Source organism: Lissotriton vulgaris, chromosome 8 (genome assembly GCF_964263255.1).
Source record: "Lissotriton vulgaris chromosome 8, aLisVul1.2, whole genome shotgun sequence".
Lineage (NCBI taxonomy): Eukaryota > Metazoa > Chordata > Amphibia > Caudata > Salamandridae > Lissotriton > Lissotriton vulgaris.
Genome location: NC_141696.1, coordinates 203727764 through 203754345, shown reverse-complemented (window position 1 = coordinate 203754345; position 26582 = coordinate 203727764). Strand labels below are relative to the sequence as shown.

The following is a 26582-nucleotide window of genomic DNA, read 5'->3' as shown; positions in this document are numbered from 1 at the left end:
CTACAGGGAGGGTGAGGGTGGGTCCAGCACTACAACTCCCTACAGGCCCCCATGTCTACAGGGAGGGTGGGGGTGGGGTGGGGCCAGCACTACATCTCCCAACAGGCCCCCATGTCTACAGGGAGGGGGAGGGTGGGGTGGGGGTGGGTCCAGCACTACAACTCCCAACAGGCCCCCGTGTCTACAGGGAGGGTGGGTGTGAGGGTAGGGCCAGCACTACAACTCCCAACAGGCTCCCATATCTACAGGGAGGGTGAGGGTGGAGGTGGGTCTAGCACTACAATCCCAACAGGCCCCCATGTCCCATCCCAGAGCAAGATGGAGTCCGCCTACCATGTGCTGACCACTGCATCTCCCTCTTCAAACTTACATGTAGGTAGCCATCTTCACAGGGGCACCGTACAATAGCAGGACAGGACCACACATATCCAAGTATTGGCTCCCCACCTCCACACCACCTTAATGCCCAGTACTGTGTACCACACCAGTTTGATGACACCAACAACCATGTCTTGATTCCCTAGAAAATTGAAATGTAACAACAACAAACCTGTCATGTCCACAGCATTTATTCTTATATTCTTGTCCCTCGGGTGACCGGGACTTGACAGGAGAAACCAGCAACCGCCAGCATCAGTCGCCCCCTCACAGGCTGGACTCTCAGGTGATGATCCTGTGGACACCTTGGTGCGGAGGACGATGCTGGTCCAACTACACTCCCAGGACATCCCTGCCTCCACCACCTTGAACACTGTACCAACAGCAACTACTACCACTGTGACCTGTGCAGCTACCACCACCACCACCACCACGACCACCACCACTCCTGCCAGTGCCATCCTGCCTGGCCCATCGGACGATGATGGACCATCAACATCATAGGCTAGCAGGGAGAGTGGACGGGGGAGGACACAGGTGAGGTCACAGCTCACAAACACAAGGGCAGGTGCAAGGCGAGGTCAGGGACAAGACCTACACAATCCTGGGACCGAGACCCTGGATGCCATTGCAAGAGTGCAAGCGTCGTACGAGCGGTCGCAGGCACAGACGGATCAGGCGCGCCAAGACTAACTTGACACCTGCCAGCTGTTGCGGTCCATGGACAACCGTATGGGCCAAATGGTGGACCTCATGGGGCAGCAAACAACTCTTTGGAGGGAGTGGTTATCCCGTGCCACACCACCTCCCCCTCCCACAAGTGGCCAGCAGGACAGGACACCACCACCATCGCCAACAACACCTGAGCCCACTGACAGGGAGGTGTCCCCCGAACAACCTGCCCCCACAGCTGGGTCCACTCAGGCTCCAAGACGGAGGGGCCGTCCGAGGCTGGATCAAGGACAGAGCAGTGGCAAAGCACCAGCCACCAGCACGAAGAGGGGCCGGCACTGACTACACCCTTCCTTGAGCCTGGCATTAACACTGTGAACTATCTTGCCCCACATTGCCAAGCATTGGCACACGTCTGTTGTACTAGGTGTACATCACACAATGTGGTGTCCGAACGGTGGTGTCATCTGACATGACCTTCAACTCACACTTCCCCACCACCACCCATTTGTAAATATGTACTGACACAAATCCACACCCTGTAAATAAAAATCACGAAAACACTCAAGGCTGTGTGATCTCCATGTTTAAACACAGGTTTGTCTCAGTTGTTGTCATCAGCAGGTGCAGGGATCAATGTTGTTAGGAATCATGGCTCTGTGTGAGTGACCTAGGAATAATCAGAGAACAACAAGCACAGGTCAGGAAAATGAATCACACCCATCACACAACAACGTACTGCAACATCCCACAAACCACAATCATCACAAAGCAAGCGGAACACAGGACACACATCAGGGAGCATTGCTCATATACCATGTCCCACACACATGTGCAAAGAGAACATAACAGAACAGGCAGCATTCACACACCAAATCCACCCATCACCAGCAGACATTCATCAATCATTGAACTGCAGCACAAGAGGTAGTTACTCACAATCAAGGAAAGTACCGATCAATGAGCTGACTCCTCTGGTCCACACCTTCTTCCTCCCCACTATCCTCATCACTGGACATGGGTGCGATGGAAGGGGGAGTAACTTGTTGGTCAGCAGGGTCCATGATCAGTTCAATATCCTTGCGCAAGGCCAGGTAGTGGAGCATGCAGCAGACAACCACGATTTTGCATACTTTGCCGGGTGAGTATGGCAGGGCCACGATCTTGACGCAGATTGGCCAACAGTTGGGGGACAATGCTGCTCCGAAGGATGTGTGAGTCATGTGTAGACCCGGGAAATCTGGCACACACATGTAAGAGGATGATGTCAGCCAGGCACACCACTTGCACATTGATAGAATGGTAGTGCTTCTGATTGCGATAGATGGGTTCACATGCCAGGGGTGGACCAGACCAATATGTGTGCCACTACGTGCGGCATAGAAGTCCCCTTTCACTGCAGCCAGCTCTGCCGGACGTAGGAAATGGATGTAATCATCCTTGTAACGCATCATGGCTTCTAGCACATCCCGCAGTACCATGCTGAACATGGATTGGGACATCCCCCCGGCATGACCAACTGTGTACTGGAATGTGCCTGTCGCAAAGAAGTGAAGTGCCACCATCACCTTTTTGTGGGTGTAATTGCTCCAGGATATGGCCTGCGTGGCTGCAGATGAGGTGCCAATTGTGCTACAAGGTCCTGCAATGTCGGTCGGTCAAGTCGGAATTTGCGGATCACCTCCTCTTCAACCATGTCCTCCAGCACAGTGTATGGTCGATGCACATTTGGAGTCCTCCTGTGTGGGAGTAGATGGTAGCAGATGTCAATTGTCCAACACCGCACAGCTGTGCCACAGTATCACATCTTGACCAACACAATTCAAATTATACATGTTGCAGACACTGATTGTATGTGTGACGTGACAGAAATGTAAGGCACTACAGATAACTACACACATACTGTTCACCCACAAACAACATCCTGTGTGCAAACATGTCCAATGCTACGTGTACATATGTTGAAAGAACAGCCAACATCACATGACTGAGGGTCCATGTGTGGACAAGCATCCCCACAGACACACATGGATGTTCATTCACAACACGAACATGGAACACACCCTCCTTGTCTTCTTGCACCCATGACCCCACCAACAAAGCTGTGCTTCCTCACATGACAGGCATGGACATACAACAGACGACACACAGACGCATACACGGACAGCATGTATACCCCCATCCTTGCTACTTGCACACACAAAACACACACTCACGACTGCTTCAAAATGTTGGTACACAGCCTTAATGGACTGTGTAGATGTGTACAATTACAAACGTGTGACCTCAAAACCAATATGTCACCACATTGCCATACACATCTGACACAACTTGGGCTCACATCACTGTGCTTTGTAAAGCACTGGCTAGGTCATTATCATGATCACACATGCAACAAATGGACATTAATGTGACACGTGGACAGGGGCCATTTACTTGACATAATGAGTATTGTCGTTTTCCGGACATGGCCTGACACACATGTACACCTACAATCATTACATGTGTGCGGAGACATACAGGGTGTATACACACGGCATCCGGGTACGCCTTCCACCATCACAGAACATGAACTCTCGATACTGCAATTCTGCGTACCATTGGCTGCCTGCTCAAGGTCCATTACGGTCACACACCGCTAACCGCATGTGCGTGCTACTGCGATGGTGCATCATTTGAAATTCATCACTCACTGGTGTCGCAATGGCGGAGCACGCATTCCGCTGGGGCGGGGCAGGCTAACACATACATTTGAATGTGCAAGTGGAAATGGCAGTTGGTACCCCCCCTTTCAGTCACATTGCGGCACCCACCACAGACCGCCTGGTGCGGGTGGTCACCCACCGCCTGCATGCGGTCACCCACCGCCGGGTGTGGGTGGTGGGTGGCCGCCCTGTGTCTTGATGTTACCGTGGCATGGATGGCCATGGCCGGTCACCCACTGCCTGGTGCAGGTGGTCACCCACCGCCGGGTGCGGGCGGTGGGTGGCCGCCCTGTGTCTTGATGTTACCCTGGCATGGATGGCCATGGCTGGTCACCCACCGCCGGGTGCGGGTGGTCACCCACCGCCGGGTGCGGGCGGTGGGTGGCTGCCCTGTGTCTTGATGTTACCCTGGCATGGATGGCCAATTTGGCCATGGCCGATCAACCAACGCCGGGTGCGGGCGGTGGGTGACCGCCCTGTGGCTTGATGTTACCCTGGTATGGATGGCCTTTGCCGGTCACCCACCACCTGGTGCGGGTGGTGGGTGACCGCCCTGTGTCTTGATGTTACCCTGGCATGGATGGCCATGGCCGGTCACCCACCACCTGGTGCGGGCGGTGGGTGACTGCCCTGTGTCTTGATGTTACACTGGCATGGATGGCCATGGCCGGTCACCCACCACCTGGTGCGGGCGGTGGGTGACCGACCTGTGTCTTGATGTTACACTGGCATGGATGGCCATGGCCGGTCACCCACCACCGGGTGTGGGTGGTCACCCACCACCTGCACCCGGCGGTGGGTGACCGGCCATCCATGCCAGGGTAACATCAAGACACAGGGCGGTCACCCACCGCCCGCACCCGGCGGTGGGTGACCGACCATGGCCATCCATGCCAGGGTAACATCAAGACACAGGGCGGTCACCCACTGCCCGCACCAGGTGGTGGGTGACTGACCATGGCATCCATGCCAGGGTAACATCAAGACACAGGGTGGTCACCCACCACCCGCACCAGTCTGTGTGTGACTGGCCATGTCCATCCATGCCAGGGTAACATCAAGACACAGGGCGGCCACCCACCGCCCGCACCCGGTGGTGGGTGACCGCCTGCACCCGGTGGTGGGTGACCGCCTGCAGCCAGCGGTGGGTGACCGGCCATGGCCATCCATGCCAGAGTAACATCAAGACACAGGGTGGTCACCCACCACCCACACCCGGCAGTGGGTGACTGGCAATGGCCATCCATGCCGGGGTAACAATAAGACACAGGGGGGTCACCCACCGCCCGCACCCGGTTGAGGTTGACCACCCACACCCGGCGGTGGGTGACCACCTGCAACAGGCAGTGGGTGACCGCACGCACCAGGCGATGGGTGACCACCCGCACCAGGCAGTCTGCAGTGGGTGCTGCAATGTGACTGAAAGGGGGGTACCAACTGCCATTTCCACTTGCACATTCAAATGTATGTGTTAGCCTGCCCCGCCCCCACGGAATGCGTGCTCCGCCATTGCGATGCCAGTGAGTGATGAATTTCAAATGATGCACCATCGCGGTAGCGCGCTCATGCGGTTGGCGGTGTGCGACCGTGATGGTCCTTGCACATGTAGTCAATGGAAACAGGTAACGTGGGATGCGTAAGCTATTTCAAAAATAGCGGAAGCAGTGCACCGCCACAGCAGGGCCAGTCATTGATTCATTTTGAATGAGGCAGCCCGGGAACACCAATTGCTGCAGACGTGTGCCACTGATATCAGCTCAGGGCCCAATAAATGTGTGAATTTCACCAGCACACATCCACTGCTTCCAGCCACTGCTGCATGCACACATCACCTCTACCTGCTGCTGCTGAGCACGCCAACAACTGCTGCTGTTGTGCCACAGTCCTGGACCTTGCCATGCCGAGAGTTAGAGAGATCCGGTCTCGTCCCTTCACCGCAGCGGAGCTGGAGGTCCTTCTGGACGGTGTGCTCCGCCACTATGAACGGCTCTACGGTGCCCCCTGACAGGTGGTAAGTGCAGTGGGGGACATGTTGGTGTGCATGAGGGGGTCACTGACTCCTGGCTTCTGCAATCTTGGCGGTGTGCTGTGGGACCTTCACATATGTTTTATTGTGCATGGCTGCTGAAAGATACGTGTTGCTCCTATCTGTGTGAATGGCCAACTGTCCACTGACTTGCCCCCTCTTGTCTCCCATCATGGTAGGTCAAACTGCACCTTCGCAAGGCTGTGTGGAGGACCATAGCACGTGTTGTACGGGCAGTGGGGGTGTGCAATAAGTGACACACACACTGCCACAAGCGGTGGGGCAACATCTCCAGGCTCAGCAAGAATGTGGCGAAGACGACACTGGGGCTGATTCCAAGATCATGCCGGCTTGCACGACGTACCATGACCCCTCTAGTGCTCCGTTTCATAGCTGTGACACATCCTGACCTGTCCGCCCGGTTGAGAGGGGAGCAGCAGCAAACTGTGAGTGCATGCATGTATTTCTGCTCGGACACAGTAGTGACATCCGTGGTGTATCTGTTGTGCTGTAATTGCATGTTGGTGCCATTAGCGGAGTGAGCAATGGCATCCATGTCAGCCAGGTAGACATACCAGTTGCATTGTAGTGCAGGGTCCACGGACATGCCATTGAGGTCTGGGGTCCCATGGCCTCACATGTGTGGTGGTCTGCATACACTTGGCCTGTTTGTTTGATGTAGATGTTTCCCAGGCACCCCCGGTTCTTTGACATGAGGATGTCTGGTAGGGGTGGTTCGTGTGCAGGATGGGTGCTACATGTTGGTTAGCAGTCAAGGAAGATTGGATTTTGGAATTTGTAGTACGTGAGTGTGGCACTTAGGTATACCTCTTTTCTCTCTTTTTCAGCTTTGGACGAGGGCACTGACCCACAAACGACGGAGCTTAGTAGTGGCAATGCATCCGGATCAGAGATCACACTCACGCAGACTGAGACTGAAGAGAGCCGCCCCGGAGAGGGGAACAGAACTGTCCATGAGAACTCACATGTGGAGAGCCCATCGTCCTCATCTTCAGACAGTGGTGATGAGTTTGCACTGTTGTTGGAGACAGGGAGTGTACAATCTACACCTTCAGTAGGTACACAGCACACTGGGCCCACACTGCCACCAACTGCAACAAGTACTGCTCGTACTCGCCAGAGTAGGGGGAGCAGAGTGGCCTTTGGTGCAGGCACCGCTGCTCCTGCCCCTGTGACACAAACTGCCCTTAGTGCTGAGGCGGTTGATCTGCTGCGACAGCTGTGTGTAGGGCAGACAAACATGATTAATGCGTTCCTGGACCACGATAGGAAGCTGGGTCAGGTGGTAGCATTCATGGAGGGGATGCATGGCGATGTTGCAGGTCTCCACAGAACAGTACAGTCATTATCCAACACAGTGTCTGCAGCCATTCAACAGTCGCATAGACAAGGTTCTACTTCAGTTCCCCCATCCACACCACTTAATGTCTCAGGGGAGAGTGGCATTTCAGAACAGGCCTAATTTTCTGGCTATTGCACTAGAAGGAGTCACAGGCAGCAAGGCAGGGCACGGAGGCTACAGACACCATCCCCTGGGACAGGGAAATCTTTCACAGAACACTACACCAGCTACTCTGGAGTTGACACACAGGATCCTCAAGGGGTGTGGGGGGACAGGGATTCACATGGCACACAGGCATCCCCCTCAAAAAATACTCCCAAGGAAAGGGCACCTCCCAAGGACAGGGACACTCCCAAGGACAGGGACACTCCCAAGGACAGGGCTCCTCCCAAGGACAGGGACACTACCAAGGACAGGGACACTCCCAAGGACAGGGGACCTCCCAAGGACAGGGACACTACCAAGGACAGGGCACCTCCCAAGGACAGGGACACTACCAAGGACAGGGCACCTCCCAAGGACAGGTGCACTCCCAAGGACAGGGACACTCCCAAGGACAGGGCACCTCCCAAGGACAGGGACACTACCAAGGACAGGGCACCTCCCAAGGACAGGGACACTACCAAGGACAGGGACACTCCCAAGGATAGGGCAACTCCCAAGAACAGGGACACTCCCAAGGACAGGGGCACTACAAAGGACAAGCCACTTCCCAGGGACAGAGCACCGCCCACGGATAAGGCACATTCCAAAGATAGGACACCTCCTAAGGCCAAGGCGTCTCCCACGGCCAAGGCATCTCCCAGGGAGCAGGCACCTCCCAGGGCCAAGGGTTCTCCCATGGACACAACATCCACCAAGGACAGGCATACATCACCCCTGCGTCCCCTGAAGCTGGTGTTGGTGAAGGAACGTAAACCACAGGTGTCAGCGGTGGAGTCCCCCATACCTCTACTCCCATCCACACCACGGTGAAGCAGAGGAAGGAGTACACTGTTGTTGCATCCCCCATTACACATGATGCAGAGGGCAGAAGGCAGGGCCACAGCAAACGTCAAGCAGGGTCCAGCATGTCCCCAGAGAGCAGACCCCCAACAACACATGATCGACCTTTGATGGGTGATGTTTCAGATGAACCCGCACCACTTACCAGTCCAGTGATGTCCAGGATGTCCTTCCTTATCCCAAAGAAACGGAAACACACACCAGTGGCACCTGACCACCCCTATGTCGCTCCAGTACAGCTGTCACAAGCTCCCAGAGCCACCCTGCCTCCTGGACCATACAGCCCTGTGGCTCATCATTTCAGCCGTCCTAGTGGGTCAGCTGCAGTTCACTCTCATGGGTCAGATAGTGGGACTGTGTCAGTTGTGCCCTCTCCTGTTTCAGGTACTGCCACTGTGTGTGTCCGCCACTCTCATGTCTCAGATGCTGGCATGGTACTTGTTGGTCACTGTACAAGGGACATGTCCTGGCAGTGTGTCTGGGTCTATGGCTCATGTGTCAGTCAGCAGATCTGTGGCTGTGTCTCACGCTCCTGTATCTGGTGCTGCCAGTGTGTCTGGGTCTATGGCTCATGTGTCAGCCACTACAGCTGTGGCTGTGTCTCACACTCCTGTATCTGGTGCTGCCAGTGTGTCTGGGTATATGGCTCATGTATCAGTCATTAGATCTGTGGCTGTGTCTCACACTCCTGTATCTGGTGCTGCCAGTGTGTCTGGGTCTTTGGCTCATGTGTCAGTCAGTCGATTTGTGGCTGTGTCTCACACTCATGTATCTGGTGCTGTCAGTGTGTCTGGGTCTATGGCTCCTGTGTCAGTCAGTCGATCTGTGGCTGTGTCTCACACTCCTGTATCTGTTGCTGCCAGTGTGTCTGGGTCTATGGCTCATGTGTCAGTCACTAGTACTGAGCCTGTATCTCCCATTCCTGTATCAGATCCTGCGACTGTGTCCGAAGCTACAAGCTCACACAGTCCACCTGATTCTGTGCTGTGAGGTGCAGTTCACATCACTGAAATGTCATTGTAATTGATGTCAGGAATGTCCATTGTAACCACCCTTGCATTATTATTGTCCATGGGACGGTGCGCATGACACACGTCCTTGTGCTGCCTCAGATGTACCTGTTTTGTGCCATGGCCTGTTGATGCTCGTTGCCCTACTCATGTGCTGCCTCAGATGTACCTGTTCTGTACCATGGACTGTTAATGCACTTAGCCCCTCTCATGTGCTGCCTCAGATGTACCTGTTCTGTGCCATGGCCTTATGATGCACTTAGCCCCTCTCATGTGCTGCCTCAGATGTACCTGTTCTCTACCATGGACTGTTGATGCACTTAGCCCCTGTCATGTGCTGCCTCAGATGTACCTGTTCTGTTCTATCCAGTGGCCATGCTCCTGGCTACTCTAGGACTCAAACTCTATTATGTGCAATAACGCAAGTTACTCCTGTGTAGTGGTTTCTCTGTGTCATTCCTGGTTGTCTCCTTGCATTGTTGATATATTGGTGCTATTGTTTATGCTGTGTCTGCCACTTTCACATTACCATTGCCCAGTACTGTTTCCTTTCGTTTGGCTGGGGGGATAGTCATTACAATGTGGCTGTGGACTGTGTAAGGGTGGAGGAGGCACTCTGGGGCTTATTTTGGGGCAACAGTGGCTTCCCATGCAATGCAGGTTACGTGGATGTTTTTCATTTGGTGCATCTGTCACACTCATGATTTGTGGGTACACAGTAGGTTGTTCAGTGTCGACTTTGTCAGTGTACATGTCAGGGCTCATCGTGTGTGTGTTGGTTGTTTATGTGTGTGCAGCAGTGTTGTTTTTTGTGGTGTGTCGTATATGGGCCCCTGTCTGTTAGTTTGGTAGGTGTGGGGTTGGGCTGAGTGTGGGCCAGCTTGTCTCCTTATGTGTGGTATGCCTTGTGTGTTGGTATGTGTATGTGGGCCTGTGAGCTGTGTGGCCTAGCCATTCCTGCCTGCCTGCCTAGTTGATTGTGGACATGGTTTCCGTCGTCTGCTCTGCTCTGCTCCGTTGCATTGTCTGTGGTGTGGCTGTTTGTTGGCGGTGCGTGTGTGTTCTGGGTGGGTGCGATCAGATTTGTTTGATTTATTTATATGTTCACTTACCTGCATACATCCGTTTACCATACCTTGGTGACCCCCAACATGCCCCTCCCCACGTCACAGCCCTGGCAGGTACTCCCCTTCCGAAAGCGGTTGGTGTGTTTGCGTACCTGTGTCGTCGGCGGCGACGGTCCATGACTTGCTGGTGGTGGAGCACGAAGAGTAGCGGAAATCATGTAGAGCTGGGTCCATGACGGCGGTCTGCCTGTGGTGGGTATCTCTGCAATGTTTTGTCTCTCCGCTGTGGTGAATCCGCCGTGTTCAGGCTGGTGGTTTCTCCGCAGCGATTTGCTGTGTGATTTCCGCCATCGTGATATCGAGGACGGTCGAAGACTTCATTCCGTACGGTTACGTCCGCCGCGGGGTTGGGTGTTTTTACGCTGCGGTGCATCTTCTTCCGCGGCATATGGAAATTTAACAGTGAATCCCATCCTAATATGACGGACGGACTAGCCGCGGCTGGCGGACTGAAAAAGGCAATTTCCGCATACTCCAGGCCGGCGGTTGTCCTTCTGTCCGCCATCATAATCGACCCCTTAGTAAGGGAGAACCTTAGCAGGGAAGCAGAGAAAATGTGTTTTTAGTAATCTTAGCTCAAATATGCTCCAAGTGTGCTTTGTCATTGGGCCAGTGTTGTTTATTGTAGTAGAAACATTTTCAGTTCTCCTCTTATCCAAATACTATGGCTCTATTAGATGTACAGTATCTTCAAAGTAATTGCAAGCTTGTTTTACATAAACAATAAATTCACAAATTTTAGGTGTTGCTAACAGCAGTTTTGGGATTTACTGTTGTTGCACAATTTGCTTTTTGTCATGGATTCGAGTCTCTTTCCATTGCTCACCTTGCTTACTTCTTGCTTCGCTCATGGGATAAAGTCCTAACAACCCTTTTTAAAATTATCAGCGATAAGTTGAGAATGACTGCATTACTTTGAAAATTAAGATTGTCACCTTGACTTCCTTTAAATGGATCTCCTGATGCCATTTTACAGGCTAGTGCTACATGCAAATCTCAGCATCCATGTTCTTTTCTCAACTCTACCTTTCCTTTGCATTAAACAATTGTGATCTGCAGTACTGATTTTTGTTCATGTGTTTATTTAATACAATTTTGAATTTCACTCTTTCTGGACTAACACCAAAAAATAAATAGATTATTTGACTATCAATCATGCCCATGAATTAGTGCTCATTAAGAATTCATGCATATATTATTTAGCATTATGTGTTTTAGTAGATCACTGGTGATATTCTGCTTTTTTAATTGAAAATGACACTGGAGTTTGTTCTCCTCATGTGTGCTCCTGGTTCTCCATTTACTAAAAGTGTTGACTTTGTTGAGGAAACTTGCATTGATTTATTTCATGCCTGATCTGAACGCAAATTTGGTTGGGTTACCAAGAAACTTTCAGCCATGGCTGGGAAATGTTAGTTTACTCATCAGTCTTGCAATTGTGGATATCTGTAGAAGAGTCAAAGGTATCCTGTAAAATGATATTTTCTGGGCTCTCTTGATTTATGCCATACTGGATTGCGCTCTCAGGCGAGCATCCGGTGTGTGACATAGTCAAAGATTGTTTAGATTTAAGGTTTTGCCTTCATAGATCTTGTACATGAGTTTTAAATAGGCTATTAGGGTGGCATGGCTAGATGGAAAGATGCGATGGGGAATGTCATGAAGATCACATCTCAATACAATGCCTGGTGGGGTTCCTTGGAAATCTTTGTAACCAATACATATGTGTTTTAAATGTAATTCTTTCTGCCACTTGAAGCCAATTGAGTTCATTAAGGATAAGTGTGAAATTATTTAACTTCCTTGAGTTCAGGTTGTTCTGGTCACTTCAATAACTCTCCTTTGGATTTGTTGTACCTCTTCCAAATGTTGAAGCTTATAGAATCACTGCAGTCTTGTCTTTTTTTGGAAGAGGTTTAGAGAGGATATCTGATGATTTATGTCACAATACATCTCAAAACCCACACAGACATCATCATGCAAATGAATATTCCCGAATGTCTATTGTTGTCGATTTTTAAACTTCAAGAAATGGATAAAGAGAACTGTTTTTTCTGTACACCGGATGGCCCCTTATCCATAAAACCTCAGGCCATATTATCAAGCAAGGGTGATCCATTATATCCGCTTTTATCGGCAGGAAACTGCCGCTAATGCGGCGATAATGGGCTTGATAATATGCCCTTGTGAATTCCCTTAGACGCCCAGGTTCTGGTGTTAACCTGGGCTTCTATGGGAATTCACAAGGGCATATTATCAAGCCCATTATCGCCGCTTTAGCTGCAGTTTCCTGCCGATAAAAGCGGCGATAATGTATCGCCCTTGCTTGATAATATGGCCCACCGTCCTTTAACAGCGAACTTTTAATAAGCTGATTTTACTAGTCCCTCCCTTTTGACAGATTTAATGAAACTGGATGTGAATACATGCTACTTTCTCTGGCATATGCTTGCTACCTCAGTGTGACCAAACCCTGCATGAGATCAAGTGTTTACGGCTGTGTTTTCCATTCTTTTCCAGAGGAGTACTTAAGTACCAAAGTAATTTAGAGGGACATCCACCTGGTTGTTTCCACATAAACAAATCTGCCCAGGGTGACATCCATGTTCCAGGATTTGCTGGAGAACCTTCTGCTCTTTCACTAGAGACAGTCCACCAATACTTTCCAGCCAAGCAATCATTTGCACAAAATACCTTTGGAAAAGTATGCACTGAGGATCCTGTGTTCAAGCCTCATTTCCCAGAGGTATGTGCCACTTTGTATTGTATTTGTTTTAGTTAAAGTAGTTTGTGGCTAGAACTAATTCTAAGGCTAAGTAGTATCTGGTGTCTTCCATGTGTGGGGCCAGCAGTGAAGCACCCGATTGATCCTATAATCAGGCATTGTGGACTAATAGTTGTAGAAGGGACAGCTAACTATTTGCACCGGTTCTGATTTATTTTATTTATTTGCTGGTTTTTATAGCGCTCGAATCAACTCCAGAAGGAGTATCTCTGCGCTTGTGGTGCCGACTAAACAGAAGATGTAAATTGGAGCAGATGCTAGATCTCATTTTTAAATAAGACGGTTTTCAGTTGCCTTCTGAATTTTAAGTGCTCAGTACACTGTCTTAGGGACAAAGGGAGTTTGTTCCATAATGTGGGTCCTGCAATTGACAGCGCTTTATTCCCATGCCTCGCTTTCTTAGCGCGGGGCACCACTAGGAGCAGATTATTGCTTGATCTTAGTGTTCGGGATGGAATGTAGGGAATAAATTTGTTTTCCAAATATGCAGGCCCTTGTCCATGGAGGCATTTGTGTATCAGGCAGGCTATCTTGAATTTTGTTCTTTGCCGGATCGAGAGCCAATGTAATTGCTCAAGGAGGGGTTTAGATGGGGTTCTTGGCGGAGCATTCAGAACTAGGCGGGCCGCTGTGTTTTGAATGACCTGGAGCTTGGCCAACACGCCTTAATTGGCAGAAAGCAGCAGGCCATTACAGTAATCGATCCGACTTAGCACGAGTGCCTGTACTAACGTCCTCCTAAAGAAATCTGGCAGTAAAGGAAAGACTTTACGCAGCAGGCTGATGGTATGGAAACAGGAACCCGAGATGAAATTGGAATGCTGTTTTAGTGATAGTTCTTGGTCCAGACGGACCCCCAGGTTTTTTACTATCTGCTTGGGTTCTGGGGCTGCTCCCAAGTCCTGTGGCCACCAATCCGGGGCCCATAGCATCCTGGCTTCTCCAAACAGCATGACTTCCGTCTTGCTGACGTTGCACTGAAGGCAGTTTGAGGACATCCAGTGCGCGACTGCCTTCATGCCTGATGAGAAGGAGTTTGATTACTCCAGTGTGGAAGACAATGACCAGAACATTTCACATAAAGGCATCCTTGCAGTGATGGAACTGAAGCAACCATTTATTTCTATGCACATAAAATTGCATAGTTCTTGATACTTGAATACATTTGTGTTTTTACTCAGCATTTGCAAAATACATAGGTCAGTTGTTTGGGATATATTAGAAACTGGGTCCTTGTTCCATTTATAGGTAAACTTTGTTAATGGAAGAATCCCAAGATGAAAATGTATGTACAAGCTCTTGGCTAAACGTGATGAAACTAGAGCTAAGAATTGCCCAATGAATGGAAAAGGCTTACATCCAAAAATGTGTTGGACAGGAAGCAATTTGAACTTTTATTTGTGAACTATTATTTGTGATCTTCATTGATGTAAACCCACTTTCATGTTTTCAGAGTGTTAAGATCAGCTTTGCAAATTGCAGTTGGCTCTGTCCAGAGCCTTTGTAGTGCCAATTTCCCCAAACAAACATAGACAAAGAAGACCCATGGAAGAGTCCTGTCCCCTAGATTTTTAATAGATCTGTGAGGGATACTCTATAGTCTCTTAGCACGGGTGAGGACATAAGGCAAACCCAGTAAGTGGTTTTAATTGAGCCAAATCTGCAATTCTTTTTAGACCCAAATCAAAATATAGTGGAGTAAGGAGGGAGTTTGTTGGAACAGAGACTAACTTCAGACACATTTTATTTTTTCAGCTATACATAGAGAATGAACATTAGCAAAGTCCCAGATCTCAGCGCCATAAAGCACAGCACCTCATGCCTTGAAGCAGTAGAGTGCTAGGGCCATCAAAACATTGTGTGAGGTCATTTGCTTTTACATTCTGATAGCATTTAATCTGTGTTCAATTTTGCAGATTACTCCTGCTAAATTGACCTGACCATTTGAAGTTCTCCATAAGTTTAACCCCTAGCTAGACAAAACTGTGCACCCTCTCGAAGGCCTCACTGCCAACTTGAATGAGTGAATTTTTGCTCGCTCCCTTGCCAAGCACTATGTGTTTGGTCTTATTTACATTTAGATCCAATCCCTTAGACCTACAAAAACCTAAGAATGTGTTAATTAGGAGCTTGAGACCCATGGGAGCCTTGAAAATAAGGAAGAAGTCATCACTGAATAGGAGAATGGGAACCTTTCTGCTGTTCAAAGCAGGGAAATAATTTCTACAATTCACCAGTATGTCCACAACATTGTACATGTACAGAGAAAATAGTGTTGGAGCAAGAACGCACCCTTAGCGCACTCCACGCTCAACATGGGATACATTCAGTCAATTCTTCATAATGCTCCCAGCGAACTTGAGCATAATCTTTTTCGTGAAGTTTAGTTATAAGCTGGATTAAGTTGCCAGGAACCCCCATGTTTTACAGAACGTGCCACAGGTTAGTGCATGGAATACGGTAAAATGCAGCTCTAAGGTCTACAAATGCCACATAGAGCTTCTAGTGCCGTAATAAACCATATTTCCAGTATAGAATGGAGAGTCTTAAAATGTGGTCGGAAGTGCTGACCTTCGGCTGAAAGCCAGCTTGAAAAGGGGACATAATATTGTTGAAATGCACCCAATCTAACAGTTTCTCTAGATCTTATCTTGCAAAGATCTTCTGTGCGTTGTCACTTACACTGATCGGTCTATAGTTTGAAGGGCCACATGCTTCACCCTTTTTAGTGTATGGTTATGATTTCCACTCCTCTCCAGGATTCTGGTATTTTGTCCCCTGTCACTATTGATAGTTAATATTTATTGTCTACTGGCGGTCACCAATGAGTAGTTATAGTTAGTTCTGCCTTTCCATAGACTGAACATTTTATTGGTTTGCTAATAAGGTTGGCCGTTTGATGAATCATCACAAAACTTTCCAAAACAAAAGTTCATCCACCTCAGCTCCTTCTGCAGAGAAAAAAGGGGGTTCCAAAACGTAACATTTACATGCAATTTCCATGGACTTGTTTAGACGTGGCTACAGCACAAATGGCTAAACGTAATTGCACCCCCTTCCCAAACCTTGCAAGGCCCTTGGGACCACATCCCCCTGGGCCATTTGTTTTGTAATTGAAGGGGAGTGGTGCAGTGCAGCCCCTCTCTTGAGCTGTTATCTGTCATGGAGACCCCATCACCTAGGACCACTTATTTAAGTACATGGAAGGGAGGCCTCATAGCCTCTCTAACAATTGTTAGGCCCTGGAGGCCTCATCCTACAGGGCCATTTGTGAAAATAAAGGTGAGGGGAGGTGAGGGTCCCCCTTCCTGAACTGTTATTAATCCTGGTGACCCCATCCCCTGTGGCACTTAATTGAATAAAGGAGGGAGGTGCCTTCTGACCCCCCTCCTGAGACATTATCAGACCCAGGGACAAAATCCCTTGGGAGCACATTTTTAAATAAAGGAGAGGGGGCTTTGTGGCCTCAATCCTGAGCCTTGCAAGGCCCTGGGGGTACCATCTCCCAGGGCCACTTTTTAAAATAAAGTGGAGGGAAGCTCGTGAGGCCCCACTCCCCGGGCTGCTTTAGATCCAGGACCCTATTTCCCATGGCTCTGGACAGTTAAAGTTGTGTGCCCTGGTGCCCACTCAGGATACACACCATAGTCTCATTGGGGACTGCCGGGGAGCCCCAATGCCCAAGCCAGCTCCTAGCATAGCGTGGGAGCCAGCATTGCTCCCAGACGCAGGGAGCAGCTCCTAATTGTGCTCCCTGTGGGTGGGAGCAATCTTTTGATCTGCTTCCCTGACCACACTCAGATCAAATGGCGCATTTGTGAAGCTCCTGCCCGCCAGGGGCGGACTTGGTGTTTGCTCCTACTTGGCAGAAAATTAAAAAATGCTTCCACCAAGTGAGAGCAAACACACGTTTCCCTGCCCGCAGCAGTTTTGGGCTGGGAAACCGCTATATCCTCTCCATTGAGGGGGTGAGCTCCCCTGGAATTAGCTTGTGAGTCGGTCCAAGGGATGGAGTCCCCGGGCCATAAATGGCTCAGGGAGGGGTCCCCTTCCTTAAAGTAAGTGGCTTGAGGGGTGGCCTTATACAACTCAGCTTTCATGCTCTCCCTTACCAACAAGGGCACATTCCTAACCTTGGCAATCTTAGGAACGACATTACACTTAATCGTTATGCGATGTACATAGTTTTTAAGGTACCCCAGGTCACCAGCGAAAACTGAAGGATATACCTTGATCCAATCTCGATTGGAATCATCAACTACCATGACAGGAGGTAGTTCTCTCAAACAGACTGAGGGGCACTGATTGAGGTCAAGAAACACATGCAGGTCTCTCTGATGAAACCTACTTATGAGGCAATCACCCTCCATCGAGCCATAGATCTTCCCAGGAATGTTTGAGAGCCTGAAAGCTGAGCTGCATAAGCTATTGGCCAAGGGGGTCATCCAAGAAGTTGAGGCAACAGAGTGGGTCTCTCCAGTTGTGATGGCTCGCAAGGCCAATGGAGAGGCCCGGCTTTGTGTGGACTTGAGAGAGCTTAAAAGAGCTGTCATTGTTGACCCCTACTATTTGCCCAACATAACTGTGATATTGTGTTCACTTGAAGGGGAAAAGCATTTCTCTTCCTTAGATCTTAGCGCTGTTTACTTCCTGGGCACTCCCCTTGTGCCCAGAGACCCCCAAACTCTGAGTAACAACGGTGGGCCAAGACCCAAATGACGGTGGGTGCCTGGCAGTCCCAAAGAAAAAAAATGTTCCTCCATACTTGTGGACTAACTTGTAGTTCCAGGTCGATGGATGGTGGACTTGACGGTGGATGGCAGTTTTCTATCAGGATGATGGGTGACTTGAAGTAGAACTGGAAGTCACTGAAGCTTCAGAGTTTGAAGAGGTGGGTCACCTGGAATTTGTTATGTTGGGTGTGAGTCCGTGAAGTAGTTTTCTGATGTAGTCAAAATTTGTGGCTGTAAAAGTAGCTCTCCGGTCTATTTGAAACTGTTGGGGTCTCTCCTGTCAATAGCGCAGGAAGTTATTCGCCAAAATGTAAAAGTGAATCCTTTCACCAAGCACTGCAGAAGACACAAATCAAGGGTAGAGATGCTTTATTAAGACACAAAGTTGCAGAGACCCCATTCAGTGCCAGGTCCAGGCTTTCTGCCAAAACCAGAGAATATATATTTGGCAGCGAATTTGGGGCAACATTTAAAAAAAAATGTTTTGGGCCCTAGGCCTACGAGTTAGGATATCCCTATCCTTCCCCCTTGTGTCACCATCCCTGGGTTTGTAGTACTTCAAAGGGTTCACAGATAGCGACCTGCCTAGTTAATATTCATTAGGCAAGTTGTCCTTTGGCCCACAATACTGGACATCCATAATACAACCTACTAGTAAATAGGTGCATCACATAATTAAAGACGGGTTGCAAAACGCCGGTTTATAATGTCCTGCAACTTTTAACAACAATATTTTCAACTACCTAGCCCTGTGTTTTTACTCCAGAGAGAGGCTGGTTCTTCTCAGTAATTAATTAGTGTATTCCTATTGCAAAGTATCATGAAATTACATGTACTTAGGTAAAGCACAAATTAATTATTTAGCACCATAGTTAAGTGTGAAATGCATCATCATGTCAAATTTTGATGTTAAGACAAATGTCATGGTGAAAATATAGCGTGAAAAATCACAAGTGGCATGAACAAAAGCTGCTTGCATTCTGGTCATTCGCTTCATTCCAGAGAGATGTTCTGTTGCCATGAGCGGCGAATAATTAGGGCACATGGTTTAATTTCAGGTTTTTTGCTTTATAGACGTAACCCTGTAATCCTGAAATTATGTGAATTATGTTGGCTTTTTTTACACTTTGCCTGGGCACCCTCATCACCTCCTCAATTCATGACAGTGAAGGGAATACAGTCAGGGGGTGTCAAAAACATCTGAGAGATAAAGCTTTAGAAAACTGTTTTTAACCACATAGGTTTCACAAATTCAATCATGTACCCTTTCTTGTTTAAATAATATATTTTTGTTGCTATCCAATATAGGAATCCTAAAATATTGATGTATCTATGTTTTCCATGTAATAAATCTGTGTGTTACATGTCAACCTGGGTGCTACTTTCATTCATGTTGACATCCCAGCAAAACTGAAACTGCCTTCACACTCTTGAGGTTAATCAAACAACTATCTTCAGTTTGGTATTAGCAACCCCCATTGTAGCTAATCCCCCTTTTCTGCATGGTCAACCCTAATTTTTCACATGTGTTGAGATACTTTTTTGCTGGTGTTAGGATTCTGTGTAATGTGACACTGCTTCATTCAGCGGCACAGTGATTGTGCTCATGTTCTAAAATAGTATTGGGATAATCGTTCACCACAATTGATCTGTTTAACGTTCCTTAAAGGGCATAATAGGTGGTGTAGAAATTGCACTGGGGTATCGAAGTTACATTTTATATGTGCACTACAGTGTTTATTTACGCAACTCACATATATGGCAAAAATAAATGGCTGCCAGAGGCACCATTGTGCACAGGCTGGGCTGCAGTTCAAAAGGTACTGTAGTAAAACACGGCAAGGAAAAATGACACACCTAGTCAGTCACCCAAGAAACAATAACACTGCCATTTACTCACCTATACAGGTGTACACACACTAACTCATGTATTCATACAGATACTAACACATACTTCATATACAATAACTGACACAAGCACACACTTATCCGTACAGCCACTCTCACAATCACGCACTCTCACATATAGTCACTTATATACTCCAACACCCACATATACTGCCTTTTAAATATTTAGTCACTCATACATATACCACTGAGACATCCATTTACTCACCAACACAGCCATATGCAGATTCCCTCACCCATACAGTCCCTCGCAGATACACTCATGAACCCATGCACCCAGTGAATCACCCAATCGCACATCCATGCAGGGAGTCACCCCCTCACCCACCCACACAGACACTCAGGCACCCATACATGTACTCAGACAACCAATCATTAACCCATATAGACACTCATGTAGCTACTCACCAACCCATGCAGCCACTTACACACCAACTGACAGACTGATACAGACATTCACACAGATTAGTCATTCACCCATGCATTCACTAAGACACATAATCACTCACTTATGCAGTCAGTTATGTACCCACTGAATCATCCATTCAGACACTCATACACCCACCCACTCATTCTTCAACATACCTTGGAATATATGAATAAATATATGCCCTCGTCAATTAAGGGTGCGGCAGAGGATAGCTGGGTGAATGAACTCACAGTTGGGCAGAGGCGTCTGACGAAGGCTCACGCTGAAATGCATAACGCTGTATCTGCCTGCAAATAAAGAACTTCTCTACTTACCCCCGCTTGAGGCTCCTTCCTTCATTACTGGTGGAGGTGTTCGTTTGGATATTTTGCGTGTCGGCCAGAGACACGGTTGGGAGTCCGCGCTTCACAAGTCAGCTGCCTTTCATCTGGACACCTGCGCCTGCAGTTTTTCGTTTTTGCCAAGGGATTGGCATGAGGCAGTTCACCCGCAGCAAGCAGGAAAGCAAGGAACGCTGAGAATACAGTCGGTGACTTCACTGATGGTGTTGGTGAACTTTTACCAGCACAAGATCCTGCGGACCGATGAGCTGTTGGTTGAAGCGAATGCGGGGACTGGAGGGGTTCATAATGCAAATATTAACTGTCCTGAACATCGCCCAGCTTTGCACACGCCTAGCAACACAGAGATTTGACTTTGTTTTTTCCCCCCGCAATACCGCCCAGGGTGAAAGCATTCTGGGAGTTGCAGTTTCAGTCTTTGCAACTGCATTTGTCGACTATGTGGTTGGGGGAGGCGTGCACTCGTCAATTAAGGGTGCGGCAGAGGATAGCTGGGTGAATGAACTCGCAGTTGGGCAGAGGCGTCTGACGAAGGCTCACGCTGAAATGCATAACGCCGTATCTGCCTGCAAATAAAGAACTTCTCTACTTACCCCCGCTTGAGGCTCCTTCCTTCATTACTGGTGGAGGTGTTCGTTTGGATATTTTGCGTGTCGGCCAGAGACACGGTTGGGAGTCCGCGCTTCACAAGTCAGCTGCCTTTCATCTGGACACCTGCGCCTGCAGTTTTTCGTTTTCGCCAAGGGATTGGCATGAGGCAGTTCACCCGCAGCAAGCAGGAAAGCAAATAACGCTGAGAATACAGTCGGTGACTTCACTGATGGTGTTGGTGAACTTTTACCAGCACACGATCCTGCGGACCTATGAGCTGTTGGTTGAAGCGAATGCGGGGACTGGAGGGGTTCATAATGCAAATATTAACTGTCCTGAACATCGCCCAGCTTTGCACACGCCTAGCAACACAGAGATTTGACTTTGTTTTTTCCCCTCGCAATACCGCCCAGGGTGAAAGCATTCTGGGAGTTGCAGTTTCAGTCTTTCCAACTGCATTTGTCGACCATGTGGTTGGGGGAGGCGTGCACTCGTTAATTAAGGGTGCGGCAGAGGATAGCTGGGTGAATGAACTCGCAGTTGGGCAGAGGCGTCTGACGAAGGCTCACGCTGAAATGCATAACGCTGTATCTGCCTGCAAATAAAGAACTTCTCTACTTACCCCCGCTTGAGGCTCCTTCCTTCATTACTGGTGGAGGTGTTCGTTTGGATATATATATATATATATACTGATGAAGTCACTGCACAGCAACAGGTCAGCTCACAGATTTTTATTTACACACCATGTGCAAAATAACGTGCATCAATTAACGGACGGCTTACGCGTTTCGGCTCCTAGCCTTCAACTGGACCAATATATATATATATATATATATATATATATATATATATATATATATATATATATATATATATATATATATATATATATATATATATATATATATATATATATATATATATATATATATATATATATAGACGCTCCAGTTTACACCATGAAAACGAGACACTCTGCAAGCAGCCTGTGAAGTCCTACATAATTTGAGGCGAGAGGGCGACATGGAAACTAACATAGTGGACAATACATTCACTCAAAGATTGGTAAATGTCAACATCGATCAGGTTGCACCCAAGAGTGACTTCAAACTGGCTTCAAAAATTTGTCCCCCAGCTTCCTGTGGATCCGATTGATATCTTCTCTGATGCGGTCACCAGGGATCTGATGGCCATGAGAACAACACTAAGTGATCAGAAGATACAATTTAACACCACCAAGGAGCAAAAACTAGCTATCAAAACGTTAATGGAGGACAAGACCATCGTGTGTAAACCCTCCGATAAGGGAGGCAACATTGTCATCATGTCGAGGCCCAAATATGTTGCAGAAGCCATGCGCCAACTATCGGATGTTTCATGTTATGCCCCAATAAAGAAACAAGAATATCTAGCAAGCATTAACGATCTTCATGTCTTGCTTAAAAAATGGTACGATAAACAGATGTTAGACTTGGAGGAATACCTTTTTCTAGAGACCACTAACCCTATTTTACCTTGTTTCTATCACCTACCCAAGGTTCACAAGGACATTAATGATCCCCCAGGGAGACCCATAATCTCCTCTATGGGAGGACTGACAGAGAATCTCTCTAAATTTCTTGACCACCATTTGTTTAGTTTTGTACTGTCTTTGAGATCATACATCAGAGACACTACGGACTTTATTGAAAAGATGGAACTTCTGGATTGGCAACCATCTTATATATTAATCACCCTGGACATCACAAGTTTATATACTTGTATAGATCACGAACAGGGCCTGCATGCAGTGGAATATTTCCTAAACAAAAGAGAACTCAAATATGCAATGCATAACAAGATGTTATTGGAATTAATTGCATTTTGCTTGCATAACAATATCTTTCTCTTTCAGGACACTATGTATCGCCAACTGTCTGGTATGGCCATGGGCTCCTGCTTCGCTCCCAGCTATGCAAATTTATTCGTAGGCTGGTGGGAGGAGCAGGTAGCCTGGGCCCCCAGGCTTGCCACGTGGAACAACAAAGTGGTGGCATGGAGCAGATACATAGACGATCTGTTCCTAGTGTGGGATGGATCGATTGATGAAGCCAATCGGTATATTCAATTACTCAATGACAACGAGCATCACTTGAGATTCACTGGTGAAATGAACAGGGAAAAGGTCAATTATTTGGACCTAGAAGTGAATGTCAGTGATGGACGCATTTGCACACAACTTTACCGCAAACCTACTGCTGGAAACAGCGTTTTACACGCGTCCAGCAGCCATCCCCGTAAACTGATCAACAACATCCCGTACGGGGAATTTTTGCGGCTTAAGCGCAATTGTAGTCAGACTGAGTATTTTGAAAAAGCAGCTAATGAATGTGTGGAGAGATTTGTAATGAGAGGATATAATCCCCATCTTCTCCAAGAGACCCTTAATAAGGTCAGGAAAATACCACGCGCCAGTCTTTTTGTTAAGAAGTCAGGCCCTACCACGGAAGGGAGATTCCGATGATAACATCTTATGCTGCGGACTCCTTTAAATTACGATTAATTCTGTCTAAACACTGGCATATTTTAAAATCTGACCAAATCGTTGGGCCTGACATTCCCAGCGCACCGTTAATAACGTTCAGGAAGGCGAGATCTCTGCGTGATCAGATAGTTCATAGCTATTTACAACCTATTCATAAACAACTAGGCACTTTGAAGGACACAAAAGGCTTTTTCCATTGTGGAAAGTGCAAAGCCTGCGCAGCAAGTAAAAGGACATTAACATATGAGGTCCCTGGCTGTAAGGGTGGGAAGAAAATAAATAAATGTATGTCATGCCACACTGATCATGCAGTCTATTGCCTAGTATGCCCCTGCATGTTAAGGTACGTTGGAAGTACCATCAATCCTGTTAAATTAAGAATATTGGAACACATGCGGGCCATTGTAAATAAGGACTTTTCATATCCAGTGGCCCGTCATTTTTCCATCAAACACAACAGTGATAGGAATCTTTTAAGGTACTTTTGTCTGGACCAAGTAGGAGAAAATCTGAGAGGGGGCAATAGATTGCTCACACTTAGGAGACTTGAGTCCCGATATATTATAGACCTGGAGACTTAGGCGCCCAAAGGTCTGAATATGGGAGAAGAATTGGCCTCTCACTTGGGTTGAGAACATGAATTACAGTATTATGTGAAATGTAACGAGTACAGTATGATGCTTTGAAATGTATTACATTCTGGAGATTTTGTGATAGAAGATGCTGCCTTAAGCGATATTTGCTTTGAAGAATTGCTTTGGTTTTTGTTACACCTTCATTGTGGCAGTCCAAAGGGACTGCAATTGCCGATCCACGGCAAGATTTGCCCGATCTTCTCACATCCATTTTGTGATTTTGTTAGGGGCTTGAGTTGTGTTTAACAACGAACTGTTATCCTAGCCACAAAATGTTTTCAAATTTGTACAATATGTGGTTTATTTTTAAGATAACAATTGTGCCAATACACGGCTTCATATCTGGTGTAACTGACCTGCTAGCAATTCTATATAGCTTATGTCTAAATTGCACATTCAAAGATGGCGCTTTATGTCGCTCTTGTGGTATAGTCCTTTGTTTGTTTTAACAGTTTTGACAAACATAGATAATGGCGCCGCATACTGCCTCTCTGATGTGAATACCAACGAAGGGAGTGTTCTCCCGAAACGCGTCTGTTCTGAATAAACCCCCCTGCTAACCCTACTGTTGCACCCGCTGGAGTTAGAATAGTAATTGTTACCACTATACTATCCAACACTTACCCTAAATGCAATGTAATGGTATGTGTTGTAATGGTATGCGTTGTAATGGTGTTATGCGATGTAATGGAATGCGTTGTAAAGGTCGTTTCTAAAAATGCGATGAAGTGGCATGCTATCTAAAAACTGCGTTGTAAAGGCATGCGTTGTAAATGTGTGCAATGTAACATCATACATTCGTTTTCTTTGCTTCCAGATGACCAATAACAATAGCCTTGGAACCATCAAGCTGGATATTCTCTGAATGCTACAAATACTATATTAGGATCCTGCATGGAATCCAAAGATTAGCGCCACCATTTTCAGGTCAAAAGTGAGAAAAAAAGTAGAAAAGGAAAAAGTGAGAAACAAAGGCTGATGAAAGGAACTGTAAAAAGTTAATAGTTTGAAAAAAGATTGAAACAAGTGGGCAATGTGCAGAATTACAGGAAGGGGCTAAGGGTACAATTAAATTTAGGTAAATGCCATTTCCTAAATTAGGATATGAATTATTGTGTGGGCTAGGATTACAGCACAGTTTTGGGAAAGGGTTAGATGGCAGGCTATAGTAAGGGTGGAGCTGGAACACCCTAAGAGCATGAGGGGTCTGTGCTTCTTGGGGACACTACTGAGTTTTCTTGGGTTTCAAACAGTAGACATGGAGGGGCTATGCAGTGGGCCGGCTGGTTGTGCCTCTTATGGTTTTGTTCAAGAATGCGTTTGTGGTCAAACAAAATTACTTTTATATTGTGGTGCTGCTTATTTGTCTTTTAAGTGGTACTGGCCAAGGAGAAGGTACAAGCTGGCCAAAAGCTTCAGTAAGTCTGTCCTGGAGGCAGCATTCTTCACTTTGTTAGGAATGTAAAGAGTAAATTGAGAAAACCATAGTTGCATATTCGCCCCAGGCAATAAAGACTTTATTGCTCAGACTGCAGGCAATGAAATGTAGGTTATCTGCAATGCACAATTAGGTTGTTTTATATCATTTGGCGTTCCTAGTTTAAAGTTGTTTTGTTGGAATTGATGTTAGTTTTATTAAGATATCAGTAGGGGAGCTGGACCTCCTGGCAAAGCACATGAGAAAAAGCCTTGTCACAGTGGAAGGTCCTGAGCCAGAATTGCTGCTGGAGACCAGGGATGACAGGGGCGGTGTGATAATAAACATCAGCAGCTCGGAAGGACTGGCTCGTGGCTTCGGCTCTGGTGGGGAACCAGAAATGAACATGAAATGGCCTATGGCAGACCTTAATATTACTATATGCAATGTTATTATGGAAACATATGCAACATATTATGTCCCAGAAAACATTCAATTTAACTCAAAGCAGAATATGTATGCCTTATCACACTGCAATAGGTGATACACATGCCCATCATTATGTGTCAGCTGGAGCAATAGCCCCTGTGTGATGCCACTCAACCCATTCCATGTGGCCCACCGTTCTCGCACATTACCTTATTGGGTGTGAGAAAGCCAGTCTCATTTTTCCAGGTGATGGAAGGCACTCCATAAAATCATGGACCACGGAGAGCACAGCCAGTGTGCAGAAGCTCAGCCTGGCCCGCCTGAATGACTCACAGCATGGCAAAGCACGAACGGCTCTGCTCAGCAACATTACTAAGGGGCAGATTAGGATGGCGGACGGACTTTGCCCGTCCGCCATCCCTGTATAAACGGGACCGTCTGCAACATGAACGGCGGTCCCGCCATGGCAATTATGATGCGCCCGCCACACTGGCGGGCGCCTC

The 26582-nt window shown here is 47.6% G+C and overlaps 1 protein-coding gene across 1 annotated transcript in view; it reads left to right on the top strand.

Annotated features, from left to right (window-relative positions):
• Window positions 1-26582, top strand: part of NOX4 (NADPH oxidase 4) — a 727367-nt gene that overhangs the window by 310985 nt on the left and 389800 nt on the right. The window contains exon 9 of the mRNA XM_086933983.1: window positions 12807-13032. Coding sequence (XP_086790109.1) covers window positions 12807-13032 — 226 coding nt within the window. The remainder of the gene's footprint in view (window positions 1-12806; window positions 13033-26582) is intronic.